The sequence below is a fragment of the Melozone crissalis genome, unplaced genomic scaffold (assembly GCF_028551555.1).
Source record: "Melozone crissalis strain CALT ecotype California unplaced genomic scaffold, PUWL_Pcris_2 ptg000008l_1, whole genome shotgun sequence".
NCBI lineage: Eukaryota > Metazoa > Chordata > Aves > Passeriformes > Passerellidae > Melozone > Melozone crissalis.
Window position 1 is genome coordinate 10,008,366 of NW_026535786.1, and position 22,732 is coordinate 10,031,097.

Here is a 22,732-nt window from a genome sequence, read left to right on the forward strand (position 1 = left end):
CAAAGTGCCACCATTGATACGGAACATCGGAAAGCAATCACTGGAACAAATTAACCTGGACTGTGGAGAATAAACCACGAGCTATCAGAGGGATAGGAAGAAACACACAGGCCAACAAAAGGATCTCCTTTGGCTGTTTTCCATATCAAAGAACACTTAAGAGCCACTTTACTTGGGATTTAGGGGATAACTTTTTAGAGGTTTTAAAAGGCTCCAGAAAAAGGAGGAATTTTACTCTTCAGTGTTGCTTACTATTCATTCAGTTCAAAGAGATGGATCTGTGAATTGAGCCAACCTCACTTAACCCAAGGGAAATGAATAATCCCAAATATGCCTGGTGGACATGTAGAGTTGCTCTCTCAAATGGGAACAGGCCACATATGTGGAAATCCTGACTGAAACAATGATATTACCACATACTCAAATTAAATTTGGTTTCTAAACGGGAAGGCAAAAGCTGTTCTTCTCCTACCTTTCTACAATAGAATCTGGGTTAAAAGGAAGGATTCAGTGTCCTATGATCACTTCTTCTTTCTCCAGCAGACAAGCTACTCTCTAGTCAATATATTTATTACCATTATTTATTATTTGTTCTGAAGGAAAGACAGAGAACCTCAGCTACGGCCCCGGATAAACAAAAGGCAAAAATACCATCACTGATATGAGGAGCTTATAATCTAAGGACACACACTCCTCTTTCAGACCACACAATCTTAATCTTTTTCTTATGACACTCATTATTATGATGATGCTGTTTCTAACTACATAAGCTCCTGGAAGAATTGGGAAAACCTGCCATGATTTGGTGGGAAGGAAGTGGTGCTGAAGCAACAGCCTGCAAATTCTCTTTTACCGAACACAAGCTGCATTGTACAAGGCATTTTAAAAAAATCTTAGCATTTGAAAGTTTATTTTTATACTGGAAATGGCTTGGGTTTAATCACTCTGAGAATCATAATGGCTGATTTGATAAAGACCATATTTCCTTTACTTCTTGGAGGATGGATTTCTTCCAGTCAAGGACAATAACCATAGAATGATAGAATGGTCCCTGGGATTTCAAATAAATAAATTTTAAAATTTTTTTGAATTATGCAGAAGTGCTTTATTTACTGACATTTCCCCCTCAAGATCCCTGAATTCTAAAGACCTGAAGTTTTGTCTTTAGGATAACAGATTTGAGCCACTCCTAATTAAGCTGTGTTTCAGATGTGCTTATCCTAGCATGGACCTCCCCTCAGTGACAGCCGTGAGTCACTCCAGGCTGCAGAGCAGTTCTGCTCTAGGTGTGAAGGGACTCTGAGACCTTTTACATTCCCAGCCTTGGTAAGAATGGACACAGTCAGTGTCTGAGAGGACAAATAGGTTTCAGAAACAGGCTCTTTTGATCCTAACCAAGTGGTTGGTGGTGCTCAGCCTGGAAGAAGAGAGATTGAGGAGGCCTCCCAGTAGACAAAAGGCTGCTTTAAAGAGATCTGTTACACTTTGTCCATACTAAGGGTGGGGAAACTGGTTTAAGTCACAACACCAGAGATGAAAATTAGATATTAGGAGAAAAAAAAATCTGAGTATAGAATAGTTAAAGCCTCATACCAATCAACCTCTTAAGTCTATAGGACTGCTGCCATGAGAAACTTTAATTGGCACACACTCAAATTCTGTGTTCAGTTTGGGGCCCCTCACTCCAAGAAGGACATTGAGGCCCTGGAGTGTCCTGGAGAAGGGCAGTGGAGCTGGAGAAAGGTCTGGAGCACAAGTCTGATGAGGAGCAGCTGAGGGAGCTGGGGGTGTTCAGCCTGGAGAAAAGGAGGTTCAGGGGTGACCTTGTTGCTCTCTACAACTCCTGAGAGGAGGGTGCAGCCAGGTGAGAGACAGGTCAAGGAAAATGGCCTCAAGTTCTGCCAGGAATACCATCAGGAAAAATTTATTCACTGAAAGGGTCATCAGATTTTGGAACAGGCTGCCCAAGGAATTGGTCAAGTCGCCATCCCTGGAAGTGATCAAAAAATGTGTGGATGTGGCACTCAGGGATAGAATTTAGTGGTGGGCTTGGCAGTGCTGGATTAATGGCTGAACTTGATGATCTTAGACATTTTTTCTGACTTTAGTGATTCCACAATTCTTCTGGAAAGAATTTTTCTAATTATTTTCAATTAATTGTTTTAATTAATCATAAGCAGTATATTATTTATTAGCATTGTATTGGTCCTAAGTCACTTTTAGCCAGCACGTAGATAAGTTTCTTTACACAAACTGTTACTGTTAAAGTTTGATTGGGAAAATCATTGAAACTTTAATCTTTGCTAAACTAGCCCTGATATGCTTTGGTGAACAAAACCTGTGAGAGAGAGAGATGTATTTCTGAAAGTGGACACAAAAAAATGCAGAATGTGTAGATTACAAGGGCATTTTGCAGAAACCAGAAGATAACAGAGACTCCTCAGTATGTGCTGCAAAACTCCCTGTCTGGGAGAGAGATAGCAAAAATACTAAGAAATGGGGACTGGTTAACATGAGAAGCAAGAATAAATAACCAGTAGAGGACAGAATACTAATTGATGAAGGTAATTATGTCATTTAGAACCAATGAGCATTCATTTCTTTGTTTGCTAAAAAAAGTAGAAAAAGGTGGGAAAGTCAGCTTAAAATTGAATACTAGTGTTAGGAAAATTTATCTACAACAAACATCAGAGGTTTCTGTCCAAAAAAGAGACAGAAGGGTTCTTTTACTTTATTTGAATAAAGGGAGAGGCCATGGGGCATTCCCCTGGGATCTCTTAAATTTTTGGAGGACGAAGCCTCCTTTTTATCCTAATTTCCTGGGCACATTTCCCTTCTCTCTTTCCCCATTGGCTGAGGTACTGAAGATTTCCCTCTAATGTATAACCCACCCTTTTAATTTTTAATTCTTATGGAATTTAGGGGTTTTTCTTCCCCATTGCTTCTTTCATCTTTCAATGTCTAATTTCATTTATCAGCAAACTCAAAGTTTACTTGTAAAAGCAAATATCTTTTTCCATTCATCAATCAGTGGAATCTTTCCCATTGTTTCTTTTATCTCCCAGTGCTAGTTTTATCTACCAGCAGACCCACAGCTTGTTTGTAAAGACAAATCCGCTATTGCTCTCGCTAGTGAAACCTGGATGTACTTTGTGGGGAAAGAGCGCGGGGCACCCACCGTGGGGCGGGGCGAGTCGCGGCCGCCATGTTGGGCCCGTGTCCCCATGGCAACGGGAGGCCGCCGGACCATCGAGTGCGGCCTCCGGGAGGAAAGAGAGGTTGCGCCTGGGCCTCTCCCGCCGCAGCTCTATGGTTCCACTTCCGGGTTGCGCGGCGGCGTCATGGCGGCGCACCTGAAGAAGCGGGTGTACGAGGAGTTCACCAAGGTGGTCCAGGTAACACGTCCCCCTCGGGCCAGGATGGACGCTCCGAGCTCTGCCGTGTGGCGGGAGGTGCCGGCGGGTGAGGCGGAGCTGTGGGGAAAGCCGCCGGCCCAGCCCGGCGCCGAACCTGGGAGCTCCTCCCGCTCGCCAGGCGTCGGGGCTGGGGCGGCCCCTGAGGGGTTGGGGAGGAGCGGGACGGGTCGGCCCCGAGTTTAGGAAGGCTGGAGCTGCTGAAGGGGAGAGGTCTGAGGGAGGGTGTTCTCCTCAGGGTGAAGAGGGGGAAAGGTTCTGGAGTCTCCCTCACTTCTATGCAGTGTGCTCTGGGATGACCCTGCTTGAGAGGGTTGGACGAGGTGACCCACTGTGATCCCTTCCAACCAGACCCGTTGTGTTGGTTCTTTCACCTGAGCAGGGCCGGCACTGCTGAGGGGAAGAGCAAGCATCCCCCAGGCAGCGACTGGGGAGGGAATTACAGCGGCTGTCTGGGCTGCTCCAGGCCTGCTCCTGGGAGTGGGAGAAGCCGGTGTTTGCCCTGGATTCGTTGTGTTGGAAGCAGCTGGATTTTACCCAGCCTAGGGTTGGGAGAGGCCGTGTTTCATGGGGCTAGGGATTACCTGGGCAGGACAGTAACAGCCACAGCGGTCTGAGCATGGGTGTCTCCCTGAGACGGATAGATGAAGGAGGGGCTAGTGACTGCCCTAGGACACGGGAGCTTCCTTAGGCCTCCCCATGTTCAGTCTGGGCAGGAGTGGGTCTAGATGCACTGTTTCTGAGCCCGTCTCTCTGCCTACAGCAGCAGCATGAGGACCTGTCCACCAAGAAGCTGCGGCTGACCAAGCCCAGCAAGTCAGCAGCGCTGCACGTGGACCTGTGCAAAGCCACCTCGCCTGCTGATGCCTTGCAGTACCTGCTCCAGTTTGCCAGGAAGCCCGTGGAAGTGGAGAGCGTGGAAGGGGTTGTCAGGATCCTGCTGGAGCATTATTACAAGGTGGTGAAGCTGTGAGCCAGACATGCTTGCTCCTTCTGCTCCTGTTTGCTTGGTGTGGGATGTTGAACAGGGGCTCACAGGCTCCTCCTGTGTTGCTGACTCAGCCTGGGCTGAGAGTGAACAGCTGTAGCCCTTGAGACACAAGTGATTTCTGATTGTGTTACTTGGTCCCTGTGCTGATGGTTTCAGCAGCCTGTGACAAGTTATCCCTGCTCATGGCCTGTGTGCAAGTTAACTTGGCAAGGGACAAAAGACCTGTCAGGTTTTCCAGGGAACTGGGATTTTCCAGCTGGGAGCCCAGCTGTCTAGAGCTGTTTCAGCTTTATCTAACACTTTCCTGACTGATGTGTCCTTACCTTGTTGTTCATTTTCTCTAGCAGTGGAGAAACCTTTTAGCTCTTGCTTATGTGGTGAAAACCAGCACTTTTAAAAACCCAGAATCATGGAGTGGTTTGGGTTGGAAGGGACATTAAAGATCATCCACTTCTGACCCCTCTGCCAGGGCAGGGACACCTTCTGTTAGACCAGGTTGTCCAAAGCTCCATCCAGCCTGGCCTTGAGCACTTCCAGGCATGAGGCAGCTTCCCTGGGCAGCCTTCTCTGGGCCAGTACCTCACTGCCCTCTCGGTAAAGAATTTCTGCTTAATATCAAATTATGAAAAAAACTGTCAGGGATCAGTCTCTTCTCCAATTAGCAAACAGTAGAACAAGGAAATGCCCTCAAGCTGCTCCAAGGAGGTTTAGATTGGATATTTTGAAAACTTTCCACACTGAAAAGATTATCAAGCACTGGAACAGGCTGCCCAGGGCAGTAGTTGTGTCACCATCCCTGAAGGTATTTCAAAGATGGGTAGATGTGGCACTTGGGGACACAGTTTAGTGGTAGACTTGTTAGTGTTGGGTTAAGGGTTGGACTTGATGCTCTTAGAGGTCTTTTCTAACATAAAGTATTCTCTGAGTCTATGAAATACAGAGTTCCTGGTCAAATAACACAGATTATTTGTGCTTGGAGTTTTTTTATAGCCTGTATTAGAAGAGAGACTCATGAACCTGCAGATGAGATCACACTGGCAAGAACACAGCCTGTTACAGAATCCAGCTTTTAAAAATACTGCTTTCAAAACTACCATAGCTGGCACTACTTTACTTACAGACAAAATTTTCAAAAGAACTTGTTTCTTAGTACTCCATAACACATTTTCCCTGATCATCCAGAAACCTGACCCTGAAAGCTGTAACTGCAGTAGAATTTTTGTGATGATTTATTTGTTTGCAGTGTCATTGTTTTGTTTAAGATGGTCCTGTAGCTTCCTGCTCCTTCATGCCTATAGATTTTGGTAGGGCAGTCCTGATGACAGTGTCCATTGTTCAAACACATAACTTCAACCCTAAAATAAACAACTCTTCTCAGTTCAGTTGAGAAAGGGACTGCTACCTTGGGTGTCACATTTGTCACTTGGAGGCTGTGTGTGGCACTGAAGTCTCCCTTAAACACTTGACAGATATAAATAACAGTTGTAACTGTAAAATTTCTTGTTGAAAGATGGGATATTTGTTACTGTAATTTTTCTGCAACTCTGTGTTCAGTGTTGCACAAATGCTTGGTAAGATCCATGTACGACATCCAGATGACTTTCTGCCTTTCTACTCTGCATTGGTTATCCTTGGTAATACAATGAAAGAGAGACCATCCAGTTATGACCAGAAGTCATGTGTGCATGGGTCTGTAGAAACCTCAAAATAAATCTTTAAAATGCCTGAACTTTTGAAATTAATTTTACAGGAATATTAATTGATGAGGCTTACTTATGTAATTATCACCCATGACAGCATTTCTTAAGTGAGTAGATGTATGTAGGTAGTATATGCTGTTCTCTCTGTTTTCCTTTAACTTTGCTGTATTGGGGTTTTTTGGGGTATTGTTTCCTTCCAGGAGAATGATGCCTCTGTAAGGCTGAAGATTGCATCCTTGCTGGGGTTGTTGTCAAAGACTGCAGGATTTTCCCCAGACTGCATTATGGATGATGCCATTAACACCCTTCAGAATGAGAGTAAGTCTCCCTTTTGATGTGGTGCTTGGGGTCAAGGTGGAATCATGCTGGCAGAGCATTTGGGACAGTGGTCTTACATCTCAAGTGTATGATTGAGAATTTCTGCTTAGACTAATTATTTTCTGGTTTTGTGAAGGATGACAGATAACACCATATTCTGAGGAGGAAAAGAATGTTCCTCTGACCTGCCTGCTCTAAATCTTTGTTCTAAAGGAGTGCAAAATTTGCTTTTGCATCTCCATCTGAGAGCTGCTGCTTCTGAGGTTTTCTGTTCTACAGGACAGTTTTCCTTAAAATGGAAATGTGCTTGAAGAGGAGTTTTTTTTATATTATGCTGGAGGCCAGCTCATCAAGCTGTACCAACAGGAGTGTAGCCAGCAGGTCAAGGGAGGAGGATATTCTACCCTTTTTCTCAGCACTGGTTAAGCCACATCTGGAATACTTTATCCAGTTTTGGGTTCTCCAGTGCCAGATTGGTGCTGGTAAGGTTGGGTGAGTTCAGCAGAACCACTGAGGTGGTAGAGGACTGGAGTATGTGATGTACAAGGCATAGCTGAGGGAGCTGAGCTAGTTCAGGCCTTGAAAGGTTTCAGGATGGCCTTCCAATGTGGATCACTCTGTGACCCTGTAGCTGGTAAGAGTTCAGCAAAGTAGTGCAAAGCCTTCCACTCTTCTGTCTTGCAGAGTCTCACCAAGTCCTTGCTCAGCTGCTGGACACCCTGTTAGTGATCGGCACAAAACTCCCGGACAATCCATCTGTCAGGATGAGGCTGGTAGAGGTAGCCTGCAAGGTAAGGAGGCCTCCCTGGGCCAGGAAACTTTTGTCACTGCCACAAGAAAAAAAGAAAGGTAGTCAGTATTTAAATTATTTTTGTTTTTCTCAACAAACTGTTACAATACTAAGATTAATAACTGCTAGGAAACATAGCATGATGTTTCAAAGTTATGAATCCTGTTACATCTGCTCATCTGTGCTTCCACAGCATCTGACAGATTCTTCTCATGGTGTAAGGAATAAGTGTCTTCAGCTAATTGGCTGTCTTGGCCCAGTGGAAAAAGGTGTTGCAAAAGAGGCTGAAAGCCAGGCAGCCAAAGATGTCCAGAAGATAATAGGAGATCATTTTAATGATCAGGACCCTCGAGTTAGGACTGCAGCTATAAAAGCCATGGTAAGTGTAGCTGGTACTGTGGAAGAAATGGTTTGGAGTTGTATCAGGGAGCTGAGAGAGGGCTGCAAACTAACACAAAGAGGTTTTTTTTGGAGATTAATTTAATTAACCTAGTAAAAGCCTGTTCAGTGTATCAAAATTACCTGAAAAAATACGCTAGGTCTTGAAATATCAGAGTAACATGAGATCTTAAAGGACATTTGAGTGATTCATAACTTCTGTTTCAGGTATAGCTGAAGAAGCTTTTTCAACTTGTTCATTCTTTTGAGTGTGTGTAGGCTCTTTCTTTTAGAGACAAATTTATATCTTGATTTTGGTTACCAGAACTACAAGAAACCACTAGTGCTCCAAAATGCAGTAGGTATCTGTTTATGATAGGAAGCCTGTGTGAAAAGTCCAGAAAGAATTTAGTTTGTTTGTTTTAGAGCAAACATTTATGTATTGCCTCATGATTGCATTCATTAGCATTCTCTAATTGTTCATGAGATATAGTATATACTGGGTTTTTTTTTGTGGGGGGACCCTTCAGAAGCTTTTAGCTTTGAAGAAATGCAAGCAAAGACCATGCGTTTCAAAATACTGCTTAATGTGAGTTGCCTGTGAGTGTATGGGAATACAGAAGTTTCTCTATTACTCCTAAAGTTTATAATAATGTTCCATCTACTGTGATGGTCAACGAGGATCTTTGAATTTATGTTATCAAACTCCAGAGAAAGAAGGAAGATGCATTTGAGGAGGTCAGATTGCACTTGAGTCTCTCTGAAGTCTCCCTCTCCTAAGTGTTGTACTTACCCATCCTTCTAAAAAGAAACAATGTTGGACACTTTGCTGTCCTTGTGGTTCAGTAACAGAAGGATTGCCATAAGTTTTCATGCCATGTAAATGCTACTTTTGGATCCATGTTTCAGGAATGGTAATAAAGTAATTAATTATCTGTTTTAATCGTGAATGGATATGGCTAACACTAAAAAATTATTTGAAGGCTGGGAGAATGAACAGGCAGTGTATTTGTATAAATTGCTTTTCCATAATCTAAGTATGAATGATTATGAAGCTAAAAATTATACTGAAATCAAGAATATTATTTAAAATACTTACGGTCAAGGTAATGCAGTGTTTTAATTATAGCAGCTCAAACAGAAAAACTGTAGTGAAAACTTAGTCTGTGTCCCTTAAACCTGTACTTACACTTTCTTGCATTGTTTTGGTTTTTTTTCCCTGTAGCTGCAGCTTCATGAAAGAGGACTAAAGTTACAGCAAGCTATTTATAGTCAGGTAACACCTTGAATTTGTTTTGTACTTGTCTGCACATCTTTCTCTTTGAGTTCTGTGGCAGTGTGTTTTGTGAGGAGGAGGGCACTGAGCAGAGGAGGAGTATTTTACACTTAGGTAGCAGATATTCCTTGTTGTTGTATAACAGTGGAAATAAAAGGTTATTTTGCATCCATTGTGCTTAAATGCCCTAAGCATGTGCTTTGTTGTATGTTGTTTGGGGAGGTGATCCTGGGCAGTGCAAGGCATGATGAAGTCATTCCTGTCATCTGGCAGTCATAGTCTGAAAGTCTTAAACCCTTGTTCACTGGAGAGTACCCATGAAGCTTGTATTTGTCATATCAGTAAGGCTGTGCAGCTGCAGCCTGTATCAAGTCAGTTCTGTTGCAGACTCACATTTCATCCTGCTTGCATAGTACAGGCAATTCTGGAGTTTATAACATGTGCCTGGTTGACTTTATTAGATCTAGTCTGCCTGATCAAACTTGGGAATACTAGAGAGTAGCAGGGAAGACTAGACTCATTTTGATTTTTAATCTGTCCTAACTGTGGTGAGGCTGCTGCTGACATTGTGGGAAGGGAATGGCAGCTCAGGTGGAGATGTTTCAGGTATATTGGACTATGAATGCTCTTTCAGGCCTGCAAGCTGTTGGCAGATGATTACGAGCAAGTGCGCAGTGCTGCAGTTCAGCTGATTTGGGTCCTCAGTCAGCTTTACCCTGAAAGGTACGTCCTGCATGCTCTGTCCTCAAAGTACTGGCCAAGTAACACCTAATCCTGAGAGTTTTGTGCTGGTAGGTCTGAGGAGGAGCTGCTAGGAAACTGATGTGTACAAATGGCTGATGCCTGATGAGAGCGCACTGATGCAGTGAAGTTCTGGTTCCTGGTATTTGTTGAACATTGATGATAGGAAATCAGCATGGTTGTTTGTTATTGATGCCATCCAGTATGGAATACAATTAAAAAACTGATTTCTCTATGTCAGCATCGTCCCGATTCCTTCTTCTAATGAAGAAATTCGCTTGGTCGATGATGCCTTTGGAAAAATTTGCCATATGGTTAGTGATGGTTCCTGGGTTGTAAGAGTACAAGCTGCAAAGTTATTGGTAAGTTGCATTATTTTCTTCTCTAGCAGAGAATAGTTTCTCTTAAGTTACTTGACTTTTCATATATATTTGAAAAAAAAAAAAAAAAAGAACGGGAGGATGTTTAAAACTGTATAGATAAATTTCTCCCAAAATTCTGAAGGGAAATAAATGAGGGAGGTTGAGGAAACCCAATGGTTGTTCAGCTCAACTGTGCAGTGATTCTTCCCTTAAGAGTAGATGGTTGAACATTAAAGAAAAAAACAAATCCTTGTCATAATTTCCTGCCCCTACTTCTCTACCACAGGACATGTCAACCAATTGAACTCAAGAAAAGCCACATTAACCTCAGTGGGAAATTAGATGTTCTGATTCTTAAGTTCACCTTTGTAGACTCTGACATAGAATAGTGTCAGGTATTGCATAAAGCTGTTAGAATGAGTGGATAAGATTGAATGCCATGTTGGGATAAGTCAGGAAATTGTAAGGTGCAGTTTAGAATAATCCTGTTTTTTTCTTTTGATATTTTTTTTTCTCTTTAGGGTTCTATGCAACAAGTTAGCTCTCATTTCTTGGAGCAGACCCTTGACAAGAAGCTCATGTCAGATCTGAGGGTATGTAAGTGTTTGAGTTTGTTTTCCTGTGTATAGGTGCTAAAATCACACAAGAGGTGTGTTAATATTGAGTGTGCTTGCTCATCTTGTCCTTGCCTGAGGGTTGCTGAGAGTTAATTGATGATGACAGGTTTTGTTTTAGATTAAAGTCAATGAAGCAATTGCTAGTTTTCGATTTCATTAACCAAGCACGTAAGAAACAGCTCCAGGCTATTCAAATTTTGCAACAAGTGAGAGGTAAACATTTGTAGTGTTCTGATAGTTTTTGGCTAAAAGCTTTGGTTATTGTGTATGGAAGGTTGCATCCTAGTTCTAGGAGCAATCTCTTGGAAACATTCTGCAACATCTGATCAAAAAATATCAACATTTCTAGAAACACGAGTAGCTAAAAGTCTACTCAGCCCTGTGAGCAAAATTTTTCAGTAGTGTTCCTTCCTTAAGCAACATGCTCGAGGTTATGTTAATTTTTTTTCTGTCTACAAAAGAATGATGAAGAGCTGCTGTTTTTTGTGTGCTGCTTTGTAAAGACTGTTAAAGAAAGTGCTGTGCAGCTTTATTTAGAGTGTGTGGGAAAAGGAGGCAGACTGGCAAGCACACTGAATGAATATCCCATTTTACACATTGCTGAACTCTGGATAGTGTTGCTAGCATTAAAGTATTTAATTGCAGTTTTACAAGTTGATCTGCAAAGTGATAGCATTTTTGCAGATCACTTATTGGCTTCTTAACTAGATGGGCCTTTGTTCTGACCAGGTTGGGCTGTTTTTGCAATGGATGTCAGGCTATGTGAATTAAAATTTGTTTGTTATTATCTTTTCCCTACATCAAAACTACAGAGAGTTAGTGGCAGTTAGAAACAGCCATAGAAGAGTAGGTGCTGTTTGCTTTTCTTAGCACGTGTATATGTGTGTCAGTGTCTAAGCCTCCAGCTATATCTGTTTTCAGATCCAGTTTAATATTTTGTTCAGTCATCTTTTGAAGCTGACATGGTTGTAACTGAAGTGTTTTTTGGACAGAGGAAGCGCACTGCACATGAACGAGCCAAAGAGCTCTACAGCTCTGGGGAGTTTTCAAGTGGCAGAAAGTGGGGAGATGATGCTCCCAAAGAGGAAATCGATACTGGTGCTGTCAACTTGATTGAATCAGGAGCTTGTGGGGCTTTTGTTCATGGCCTGGAAGATGAGATGTATGGTAAGCGTTAACTGGGCATGGAACAGCTAAAGGGGGGAGATCTGTGTTGGCTGATGGGCATCATTGTGATCTCTGATATGGCAATTGTTTCAAAGGTGCTGTAGTGTTGCACAGAATTTTGGACAGAAGTGTTCAGTTGGGTAGAAAAAGCAAATTGCTTCCTATAAATGGTAAAGTTTTAGTAACATATATGGTAATAAGTGGCTTGCTTCTGGAGTGCAAAAGCCCACTGGGATTATTTTTTGTTGTTGTTGACTTAAATTTAACAGTTGGATGTGGTCAGAAATTGGCAGTTAGTTATTGCTGTTTGAAAATGGTGTTTTGTCAGCAGGAAGGAAATTGATAGAATCATTTAGGTTGGAAGATACCTCTAAGACCATCGACTCCAAATGTTAAACCAACACTACCAAGTCCACTACTAAACCATGCCCCCAAGTGCCACATCCAGGTGATTTCTGAACACTTCCAAGGATGACAGTTCCTCCACTACCCTGTGTAGTCTGTTCCAATGATTGCCAACCCAAATGTTTTCCATCTAAACCTCTCCTGGTACAGTGTGAGGCTGGTGTTTGCATAAGCCATGAAAATGCCAAGCTCTGAATGTCGTTTTTGAATTTGCTTTTAATATTATTGGAAGGACGAGGTTAAGTTAAAACATACAAAACCACCACAACAAAAATATTGTAGATTGTGTTGCACAAGTGGGTTTATTGCTCCATGAGTCCTGCAAATAAATGCATGTTTTCCCAGTAGCTAAACTCTCCCTGAAGCTTGAAAGTGTACCTTCCTTTTCTTCCTGATTAACACTAAAAAGTGTTTCACTGGTTCAGCCCCTTGGCCCAATGAAACATTTTCTCCAGTTTCTTGTGCCACAGGTCTGGAGTCAGCATGCTGCTGTTGAGGAATGTGGATGAAACAAACGAATGTGAAATGTACACAGATCTCTCTCTCCACTGCAGCATTTTTAAATACTGCTGAGCTCCCCCTGACTGGTAACGCTGCTTGAATTCCATGTTGTAGCTTAAATCTGAATTAGTGTGTCAGCTTATGAGAGCAATATCAGCAAAATCTTTCTCTTCTCTTAATACCTGGGTCTTAATGACCATGGGGACTCAGAGCTGTGACAAAAGCATCATTACTGAGCAAGCAGGAGTCTTGCTGTCCGTGCATTTTTGTACTTGATCAGAATCCTGAGGAGTCAGATGTCTTCTTTAAGAACAATAGGCCTAAAAGCTCCACACAAGTTCAAGTAAATGTTTTCAAGATGACCTAATTTGAGTGAAAACTAGAAGTATGTCTAAAACAACGATGTTTGCAAGACATCAGATTAATTACCATTTTTCTGATCCTAGCACATAAATGTTAGGGAAGCTAATGAGAATGATTGTAGGGAAGAGAATCTCATCTCTGCCTAACCTTGTTATATTTGGGTATTCTTCAAATTCCTGCACAGTTTTACAGCGTAAGTGGACTCAGGATGCTTTCTGATGGGTTTTTTTACTTTATTCAAATAATTTTAATATTTAGGTAGTACCTTTTTCCTTTGTCTTGAGGAATGCGAAGTCAGAAAGCAGAAGACTTTCATTCTGTTAACTGCCAAAACGTTGATTCTCTGGGGCTTTTCAGCAATTCATAAAGTGCTGCATAGCAAGTTAAAAATGCAGTGAAAGCTCCAAGCAATTAAAATGTCAGGAAGAATAAAACAACCACAGTTTAATTAACTAAATTAGTTTTCTTAAGTTACCAGTGTTAATGCTATGCTTGCAGAACACACTATGAAATATGCAGTATTTATTGATGGACTAGAGATCTGTTTTTCACCTGCAGGTCCCTTTTGCAGATGCTTATGGCAGCAGCAGGGGCTGTGCCAGAAGTGAGACTTGATTTGAAGATTTGTCTGTGAAAAGGTCCCCAGTGGGTCTCTGCTGAGGCTCTGTTGCCTTCAGCATTTCCTTAGCATCTCCTGTCCTTTGCCCAGCCCTTGAAGAGTACAAGACCTCACTGTTGGGTGAATGTCCTTTTAAACCAGACAGTTTTAATTAATTTACAGTGGATTCCCCGCTCCTCTTTTAACAGAGGTTCGAATCGCTGCAGTGGAAGCCCTGTGTATGCTGGCTCAGTCCTCGCCTTCTTTTGCTGAGAAATGCCTGGATTTTCTAGTTGACATGTTTAATGATGAAATTGAGGAGGTCAGATTGCAGTCAATACACACAATGAGAAAGATCTCCAACAACATCACACTGCGGGAAGACCAGCTGGATACTGTGTTGGCTGTCTTAGAGGTAAGAAATTCTTGAGGGCAAGGATTGCTTTCCTGCTTGCTTTGGGGTGCTTAATTATGTACTGCTAATCAGTCCCTTCCTCTGAGAGCAAACCCACTCTTTTTGGGGTTTTTTGACTCTTTGAACTCTGCCAAATGTTCCTGGAATCTGGTAGCTTGTGAGCACCAGGACAGCAGAATACTTCTGAAATAAACAAATTTTAGATAAAAACTCTTCCTTTGATCAATGTGCTGTTGCCTCCATGTGTTTCCTTCTGTCCTTGTTGAGGTCCAGCACTCCATGCACTTCATGTTGCATGCAGCTTCATTTTCTTTCTCTGTCCTTGATTCAGCTGCTTTTGCTACACCTTTGCTCACCAAGCAGAGCTGGCCACCTACATCTTTGCTTACCAAGCAAAACTGGCCTGACATCTTTTTTCTGTTGAGAGTGTTTGTCAGTGTGCTCTGCCATATAATTTTGAGTTTTCCTAACCAGCATCCTCCTAGTCAGTGTTCAGCCAGGATTCAGGGAATAGCATGAGTCAGGTGCTCTTCCTGGTTGATGAGGTTGATCCAGGAAGAGATTTTGGCTGTATGAATGGTACTGTGTCAAACTGTCCTCTCAGACCTGATTTATTTTCTGAGCTATAGCCCCTGGGGCATTTTTTTAAAATCTACTGCTTGGGGTAGGCAAGTTCCTGCTGCTTTTGGGAGGTGCCTTGGGATCCCCTGCAAATCCACTGCTTCAATCTCCTCACCTTTTATTTCCTTGACCCAGGGCAGCAGTTGCTGCTTTCAGTTGTGCCTCAGGAAGTAGCAAACTAAAGCTATTTTATCAGTCTCTAACAAATGTTTTGGAGTATGATCTGACCTTGCAAATGCAGCAATGAGCTTTAGGTGCCTCACGTTTTTGTCATTATTTGCATTTGTTTAAGCTGGGAACCTGTGCATTGAGAGGTATGAAAATGTCCTGCTTAGGCTGGGCTCTTCTGTGGTGACTTTACACATAGGGTTTATCATACATGGTTTGTGGTTTATATTATCATAATTATCATCAGGCATTAGGATAGCTTTAGTGTAGAATTATTAACATTTTAATGGATTTATCTGATTCTGAAACATGCTTGGTGCTTTTCTTTAAAATCCATCTTCTAGTACAAAACTAAAGGATGTGAAAAAATACCATTAACTTTGGTGCCTAAATTGGTTCCAGCAGCGTAAATATGGAACACCAGGGTGTTGAGGGTAACTTCTGTTTTCACCACACTACTTTCACTTTGTCAGAATAATTGTACCAGATACTCCTTGCTTTCTGACCAGACTTTGGAATTTGCTTTCCCTGTTGTCCTTGATCTCAGTTTCTGTTGCTCATCTGTGTCCCTTCATGGTCTCCTGCCTTGCTTGTCTCTGTACCACATTTCTGGTGGGTTTTATTAGTGGTCTGGAGTAGTTTATGACTGTGGTCATTCCAGTCCTCAGAGTTGTCTTCTCTGTGGTCATAGTCTGTCTTTGACCAACAAAAGCCCTTTGATCATTCAAGTGTGTTGGCTGTCATTTAAGAGCCTTTACAAGAGGATTGCTCTTTTTTCTCTTGTGTAAGACAGTGATGAATGAGCTGTTGATACTTAGCAAATCATAATTTAGAAAAGGTAAAATCCACCACTGAAAAGCATCCAGTTCTTGTATCCTATCAAATTTTCACAATGTGTCCAGTAGCACCATGCAGATGCTGATAGCAAGGACCATGATGATTCCTGGATGTGTAATGTCAAGGTGGTTTTTGGCAGAAGGTATGTAATTAATTCAGCTGAATATTCTAGTCTCTCCACCCATTGACATGTCCTCAGTGCTTACTCAGACCCTCTGGAGGCTGGTGAGTGGGCTGAAAGCCTGTGGAATTGAGCTTCCTGGGTTAAAAATGATAAAAGGCTGCTGTGAAAATGCTAAAACAATCTTTGGTGATTGTTTTACTGAGTTGTCCAACACCTTCCTTTTCTATAACTGCAAAGATACAGCATCACCCAACCAAGTAGTGATTTTTGCTCTGCTTGAGCAGGTCAGCAGTGAAGCAATTCCCATTCATTCCAGTAAAGGAAGCACATTGGAGGATGAGACCTGGAGTCCCTGCAGCACTTACCTGGTCTGTCACTTCATCTGTGCTTAGCTCTGGTGACTAGAAACAGGCACTGCTGTTCACAGACCTCAGCCAAGGAACAGAGGCTGCCACCTTTAAAGTAAATGTGTGTGCAGGCATGTTTCACTCAGCAGTGTCTGGGCTGGGTTTCTATTTTAGGATTCTTCAAGGGACATTCGGGAAGCACTTCATGAACTGTTGTGTTGCACCAATGTTTCAACTAAAGAAGGCATCCATCTTGCACTGGTGGAGCTGCTGAAAAACCTGACCAAGTATCCCACAGACAGAGAATCCATATGGAAGTGAGTGTGTTCAGTGTCCTTGTGTGTCTACTTACTTTCCTCTTCTTTTTTAGTAAGTGAGGTGCTAGGAAATACTGAGCTTGCTAAGGAGGTAACAGGTATTGCAGGTGAAGAATCCTGTTACTCTGTAAAAATGTACTTATTCATGACTGGTGTAGAAACTCTGTGTTGTTCTTGCTTGTCAATACTTGCACTGGGAATCCAGATCTGATGACCACTTCTGGAAATGTGCCCCTATTCCAGGCACTCAGTGCATTCACAGGAAGATTAATTCTGTTTGAAACCTCATCTCTTCTATGCAAGTGTTTTTGCTAATTTGACATTGTGTTAAATACTAATATTTACCAGCAGTCGACTGTATCAGTTGTGATAAGTAGATTGGCCATGTGGCATTGTGCTGTCAGAGGAATTTTTCTGTCCAAGTAAAAAGCAGGAACTTTTGCAGCAGATTTTTTGGTTGTTTAATGGAAGCAATAGAGGGAATGGTGCTCCACACAAATGGTTTGAGATGGAATTCTTAGATATTACTAGAAACACTTGTTTTAGCTTGCTTTGATTTCCAGTGTACTTTTACATTGTTTTTGGAGTTTGTGGGTTTTGAGATTTTACCTCCTATCTTCCCTATTTCTGAAGGAAAAAAAATGCACTCATTCGTTATTCTTTAGTATAAAAGCTTCCTGGATTGTATAACTCCAAGTGTTAACTATTTTGTACACACTTTAAATTTAAAAAAAATTAATTACTGCATGTCCTTTCAGTTTTCTCAGATCCTATAAAATATTAATGCATATGGTCGGTTGTAAAGAAACAGTGAGCTTGGACAGCAGGATTTTCGTGCTGACTGTCTAAAAGTGTTGCTGCAATATAAAGTAGTAATGCTTTAGAATGTTACATTTTGAATGTGCCTGTTTACTAACATATATTTCAATCTGTATATTTCCAGATGCTTGAAGTTCCTGGGAAGCAGGCATCCCACTTTGGTGCTTCCATTAGTCCCAGAGCTGCTGAGCACACATCCGTTCTTCGACACTCCGGAGCCAGACATGGATGACCCAGCCTGTATCTTTATTCATGAAGCCAGTTGATAATTTTGGCTGCAGTAGATTTTATTCATGATTTCCTGACTCTCACATTTCTTCAGCCATTTCTCCCTGTAGCAGCCAAACAATCCTGTGCCCGTTTCTGAATCCCTTTGCACTTAGTTTGTTACTCAGCAAGTGATGGAAAAACTGTTAGCTGGAACCATCTTCATAAATATCAGTGGACTATAATTGGTCTTCTTTTTATGCTGTGATGAATAATCAAGCAATTTGTCAAGGTTTAGGCTTTGCAGATGAGCCCTTTGATGTGAAAACATTTGTCTAGTTGCATTAGTTTTGAGGATGCTTTAGCTTTTAAATAAGAAGAATGTTTTTTCATATCTGTTTTCTTTTTACATAAAAGTTTTTCTGTGCTCACTGCTGTGCAGTTTATAAAACAGCACCATCTCTAAGTACAGCAGTGCCTGAATCCCCATAATGCTTTGAATTTTTCATCTTTCTGAAATAATTCAATATCAGAAATCCGTACATTATTGTTATCTCTTCCACTGCTTTAGAATACAAACAATTATTGATACACCATTCTCCTCAACAACACGAGATGCCTTGGAAATGCATTTTTCCATTGTTATTCCCCTTGCTTCCCTTCTGTGTGATGGCAGAACATAATGTTATTTCTGATGCATGCTGAGACACATTGGACTGGAACCTTCTTCTAGAAGCCTCTCCTTGTTTTTCTCTCCAGTCACAGGCCATCGACCAGAAATTCTATACAGATTAAATGAATGCCTTGTGAGAATTGAAATGGGTTGGAATCAGGTGGAGAGAAATGAATCTGTAATTACATGGTTTAGTAATAATTTGAGTAAAGTTGTCCTGTGAATTGAGAATTAAAGGAACATTGCAGGGAGAAGAATGCTGTTCTTTAACTCAGTGCACCGTCCTGCCAGGAACCAGAGAATATTATGTTAGAGGGTGTTTTGGAGATAACTTGCCACCAAATTTTACAGAGGCATATTATGTGAAGATAGGCATGTGAGCCAGAAGCTGGGTAAACCTGAATAGCATGTTTCCAGTGTAAACTGATATTTAAACCATGGATTTGTTTGCTTCAAAGCACTTAGGAAATTTGAATCAGAGCTTATGCTTGGGATCAGCCCTCTTGCAGGTGTCAGCCTTTGGGCTAACTTCTAAAGCCTTTGGCTGCTCTCTATTTCTGCAGGTCTCAGACTGTGAAAATGTGTTTTCTAGTTCAGAATTATCTTTCCATGTTTGATTCTTTGGGTTGCTTAAAGCCTGTGCAGAGTGATGTTTTTCAGGGCATCTTAGGTAATGCATCAATTTTCAAAGATTTGACAGTAAATGTATAATTTTGGACACTGCTAGGGCGCCAAACAACTTGAGCAACCTGGTCTAGTGGGAGGTGTCCCTGCCCATGGCAGGGTGGGGTTGGAACTAGTGGTCTTTAAGATCCCTTCCAACCAAACCACTCTGTGGTTCTGTGGTGCAAACTGGTGAGCCCAGTGTAAGCTGTGAGGAAGAGTGCAACTCCACCTACTGTGCATGGTTTGCATTTGGGATCCCTGGCTCCTTTCCTTTGTGTTGCTTCTGAGCCATCCCATGTTGGCAGTAACATCCTTTTTCCAGTATGGCTCACCCTGTAATGTTTGCACTTTGTACTTGATTTTAATCTGCTCAGACAGCTGTTTCTTTGGGGTTTGCTCAGTATTTTCCAACTACAAAGAACTTCCTAGACAAATCCTGGCCAAAGAAAGGGTTGTTGATGACTTGTTTTAACTTCCCATCCCCAAGGAGCTCTTCTTGCTGTTTTTCATTTTTCTTTAACAACCCATTTGCAATAGACATTGCTGTTCTGGTTCTGATTTTTAATGCTGCTAAAAGTTGCCCAACAATGCCTGCGCTGTTCTCTGACCATACGTTCAGACATTATGCCTATCTCCGGGACAGTCTCTCTCACCTGGTCCCTCCACTAAGAGTAAGTTGAACTAAGTAAGTTTGGTTTGGACTTTGACACCTGTTAGAAATATTGCCAGTCTCTGTCATGTCTGTCTGTGTGCAACACTTAGATTCTCAAAGATTTTTCTCCTGTGCACCACAGGAGTTAATATTGAAATGTGCATTAAGGGAGGAGAGACAAATGTTAAATTGTTACAATATGGAATTTGTAACATTTTAGGGACAACAGTAATATTGCTCTCAAATGAGAATAGTACATGGTTTGCTGGTTAGCTAAGAATACTGGGAGGGCAATATTCCTGGGGGTTTTCTATAGCTCTGACTGTGTGTGTGGGAAAGGCCTTTGTAGGTCTTCCAACATTTCACTTGTGCCCTACCTGAACAGTTTATTCATGGGTAAAATGTGTTCCATTCTGCTTTGCAACATGCTTTTTCTGCATGGAAGTATGGGTGGGGTTGAAGTTGGCTGTATCACAGCTCATAAAATGATTGGTGGTTTGTGTGGTGTCAGACTTCCTTTGGCTTCACAGTGTCAAATGTAAGATGAGGAAGATGCTTCCCTCAAGGGATGTTGGAGTTTAACCTGAGGAGTGCAAGTGGATTGTAAAGTGGGGAGAATTGACCAAGAAAGATGCAGATTTGAAAGCCTTGGTATAAATTTTGTATTTGAGAAATGAATTGTAGTTCTCAGTTTCTTGTTAAATAGATGCCAGCATTTTGCAGTGTTGTTCCTTGTGTTAGACTTTCCTCTTTTTTTTTTTTGTTTGTGTGTGTTCCTTCTCACTTAGTTGCCGGGTAGAAAGCTGGTGTCCTCTGCTGTCTCTCCCAGTATTACCCCACATGAAGATCCTTCCCAGCAGTTCCTGCATCAGAGCCTGGAGAGGGTTTACAGCTTTCAGCACCTCGACCCACGGGGCATACAGGAGCTGCTGGAATTTACCATCCGGTAAGGCCACAGGCTGCCCTCTTATGGAAAGATGTGTTAGGGTGCTCGGTTACTCTGGTGCAGGTGCTTTGCTTCTGAATATGAGTGTTGTAATTTGCTGTCCAGCACTTAACTTGAGCCTTCCTTTAGAGACTTTTTTGATAAAAGAATGTTCATGACCTGTTTTCAAATCAAATGGATGATCTCAGGTCTGGCACAGCCCCCCAGAATAACCAGTGTGCATTTTGGGCAGGGGGCATCTTTTCAGCACATGGTAAGAGTTAGATAAGGGTGTTCTTTCGGGGCTGTTCACTTATGCTAAAATACACTCAAAGTTTTGATGGTTTATGAGTGACAGCCTTGTGTCTTGTTCTCAGTTTTCTGTCCTTGTAATTTTTATCATATTATTTGTAATGTACATGCACAAGATTTTCTTGGTTTTTTGAGTTTGGTTTTTTTTTTGAGGCGGGAGGGGAAGGTATTGTCCCATTTACTCTTGCATTTTCTGGGTTCTGAGGGTTTTCATTCAGCAGGAAAGGACCTGCTTCTGGAATTTTAGGTTCTCATTGCCAGTCTCACTTACAAAGGACTTGGGCATTCCTCATCAGTTTTCAAATCAGAGAGCTTTTCCAGGAATAGAAAACATTCTTGCATGCTGCTGTCTGCTGCTGTATAGATAAGGGTGTGTGGTGTTGCTTCTCAGTATGGGTTTTATGCTGTCTCTTCCATTTCATCTCTAGACTGATTTACACAAACAAAACACTTGAAAAGATCCTTTCAATGGGATTCCTCTGCTTGGAAAGAGCAAAAGGGCCTTATTTTAAGAATGAGGAAAACAATCCAAAAAGCTTTGTTTTGAATATGGAATTTTAAAAAAGCTTAATTATTTGAATTCCTTCAAAATAGCTGCCTTCTGTTGTGTGTATGTTGCTGTGAATCACTGTCACACCCATCTGCAGCAGAGAGTAAACAGTGTGCTCCTCACTGAAAACCCAGCTGTGGGAACTGGGAGGTTTGTCCTCAGCTGTTTTGCAGCTGCTGTGTGCCAGCCTAAAATACAGTCTCAAAGCATTTAATGCACTAAACACTTGAAATGGGTAATCTCTAGGCCAGGCATCAGAACCTCTCAGGCATGGGGGTCTGGGAACCTTCCAGGCCATGACTGTTTTCAGTTTTTGAGTTGATGAAAATTATTGCCTTGGGTTTTTTCCTGATGGGATTGCCCCCCAGGAAATCATACTAAACCAACTACTCTTTTCCATCCTTAAGACAAAGGGAGGATTTTGACAAAGCCAAAAAAAGTGCTAAAGGTTATTTTGCAGAGGGCAAGATTTTCTTGCACCAGCAATTTGGTTGCTGAGAGCAGAAGGATAGAGGCAGCTCACAGCAGTGGATTTTGTCATGGAACATAACTCTCTCCTCCTTTATCATTGTCATCCACAAAAATAACAGACCTTGTGGAGTGTGTGTCTACTTGGGACTCAGAGTTTTGGCTGCAGAGCCTGAGGGGGGGAGCATCAGTCTGCAGTGTGGTTAGAAATATAAGACAGGCTGTTTACCAAATCTATCTGTGGTTTAGTTTCTCCATCTATACAAGAATTTTTTTTTTCTTACAGGGATATTGAAATCTGCTTAAGATTTGTAAGGAAATATAATTAGTGGAATTGGGAACTGTATAAGACTGGGAAATTGAATATCTGCCTAGTTGTTAGCTGAGAGATGACATCCTGTTCCCCATTAGTGTGTTGTGATGGGTTGTGACATGGGAATTGAGCACCCAGGAGCCTCCTCTTCACTCTGCTCTGGGAAGAGATGAAATGGAACCTCTGTGTAAGGTTGAGGCTGGCTTGGCTGTTGGTGCATTGCTGTCGAAGGAAAGCACAACCCCTCACTATGAGAGACATCGAGGGGCTGGAGTGTGTCCAGGGAAGGGCAACGGAGCTGGGAAGGGCTGGGAGTGTTGATCCTGGAGAGAGGGAGGCTCAGGGGGACCTTAACACTCTCTACAACCCCCTGAAAGGAGGCTGTGGCCAGGTGGGGACTGGTCTCTTCTCCTGAGTGACAAGAAGACAGGTGGAAGTAGCCTCAAGTTGTGCCAGAGGAAGTTTAGATTGGATTGTAGGAAAATGTCTTCATGGAAAGGGCTGTCAAGCACTGGAAAGAGCTGCCCAAGGCAGTGGTGTATTCACCATTCCAGAGGGATTTGAAAGACATTTAGATGTGGCACTTGTGGTGCACTTGGCAGTGCTAGCTTAATGGTGGAACTGGATGATCTTAGAGGTCTTTTCCAACATAAATGATTCTATGATTGTCTGCTTAGGAAAAATTTTCTTTGGCTGCA

The 22,732-nt window shown here is 42.1% G+C and overlaps 1 protein-coding gene across 1 annotated transcript in view; it reads left to right on the forward strand.

The window, feature by feature from the left end:
* Window positions 1-3,327: 3,327 nt before the first annotated feature.
* The window catches only part of INTS4 (integrator complex subunit 4), a 31,691-nt gene continuing 12,286 nt past the window's right edge, over window positions 3,328-22,732 (forward strand). Inside the window, exons 1-15 of the mRNA XM_054269916.1 lie at window positions 3,328-3,395; window positions 4,177-4,371; window positions 6,305-6,422; window positions 7,107-7,213; window positions 7,406-7,591; window positions 8,816-8,866; window positions 9,501-9,589; window positions 9,849-9,969; window positions 10,491-10,562; window positions 11,579-11,753; window positions 13,830-14,035; window positions 16,307-16,449; window positions 17,393-17,508; window positions 19,352-19,485; window positions 20,255-20,412. Of these exons, the coding sequence (XP_054125891.1) occupies window positions 3,342-3,395; window positions 4,177-4,371; window positions 6,305-6,422; window positions 7,107-7,213; window positions 7,406-7,591; window positions 8,816-8,866; window positions 9,501-9,589; window positions 9,849-9,969; window positions 10,491-10,562; window positions 11,579-11,753; window positions 13,830-14,035; window positions 16,307-16,449; window positions 17,393-17,508; window positions 19,352-19,485; window positions 20,255-20,412 (1,925 nt within the window). The 5' untranslated portion in view covers window positions 3,328-3,341. The remainder of the gene's footprint in view (window positions 3,396-4,176; window positions 4,372-6,304; window positions 6,423-7,106; window positions 7,214-7,405; window positions 7,592-8,815; window positions 8,867-9,500; window positions 9,590-9,848; window positions 9,970-10,490; window positions 10,563-11,578; window positions 11,754-13,829; window positions 14,036-16,306; window positions 16,450-17,392; window positions 17,509-19,351; window positions 19,486-20,254; window positions 20,413-22,732) is intronic.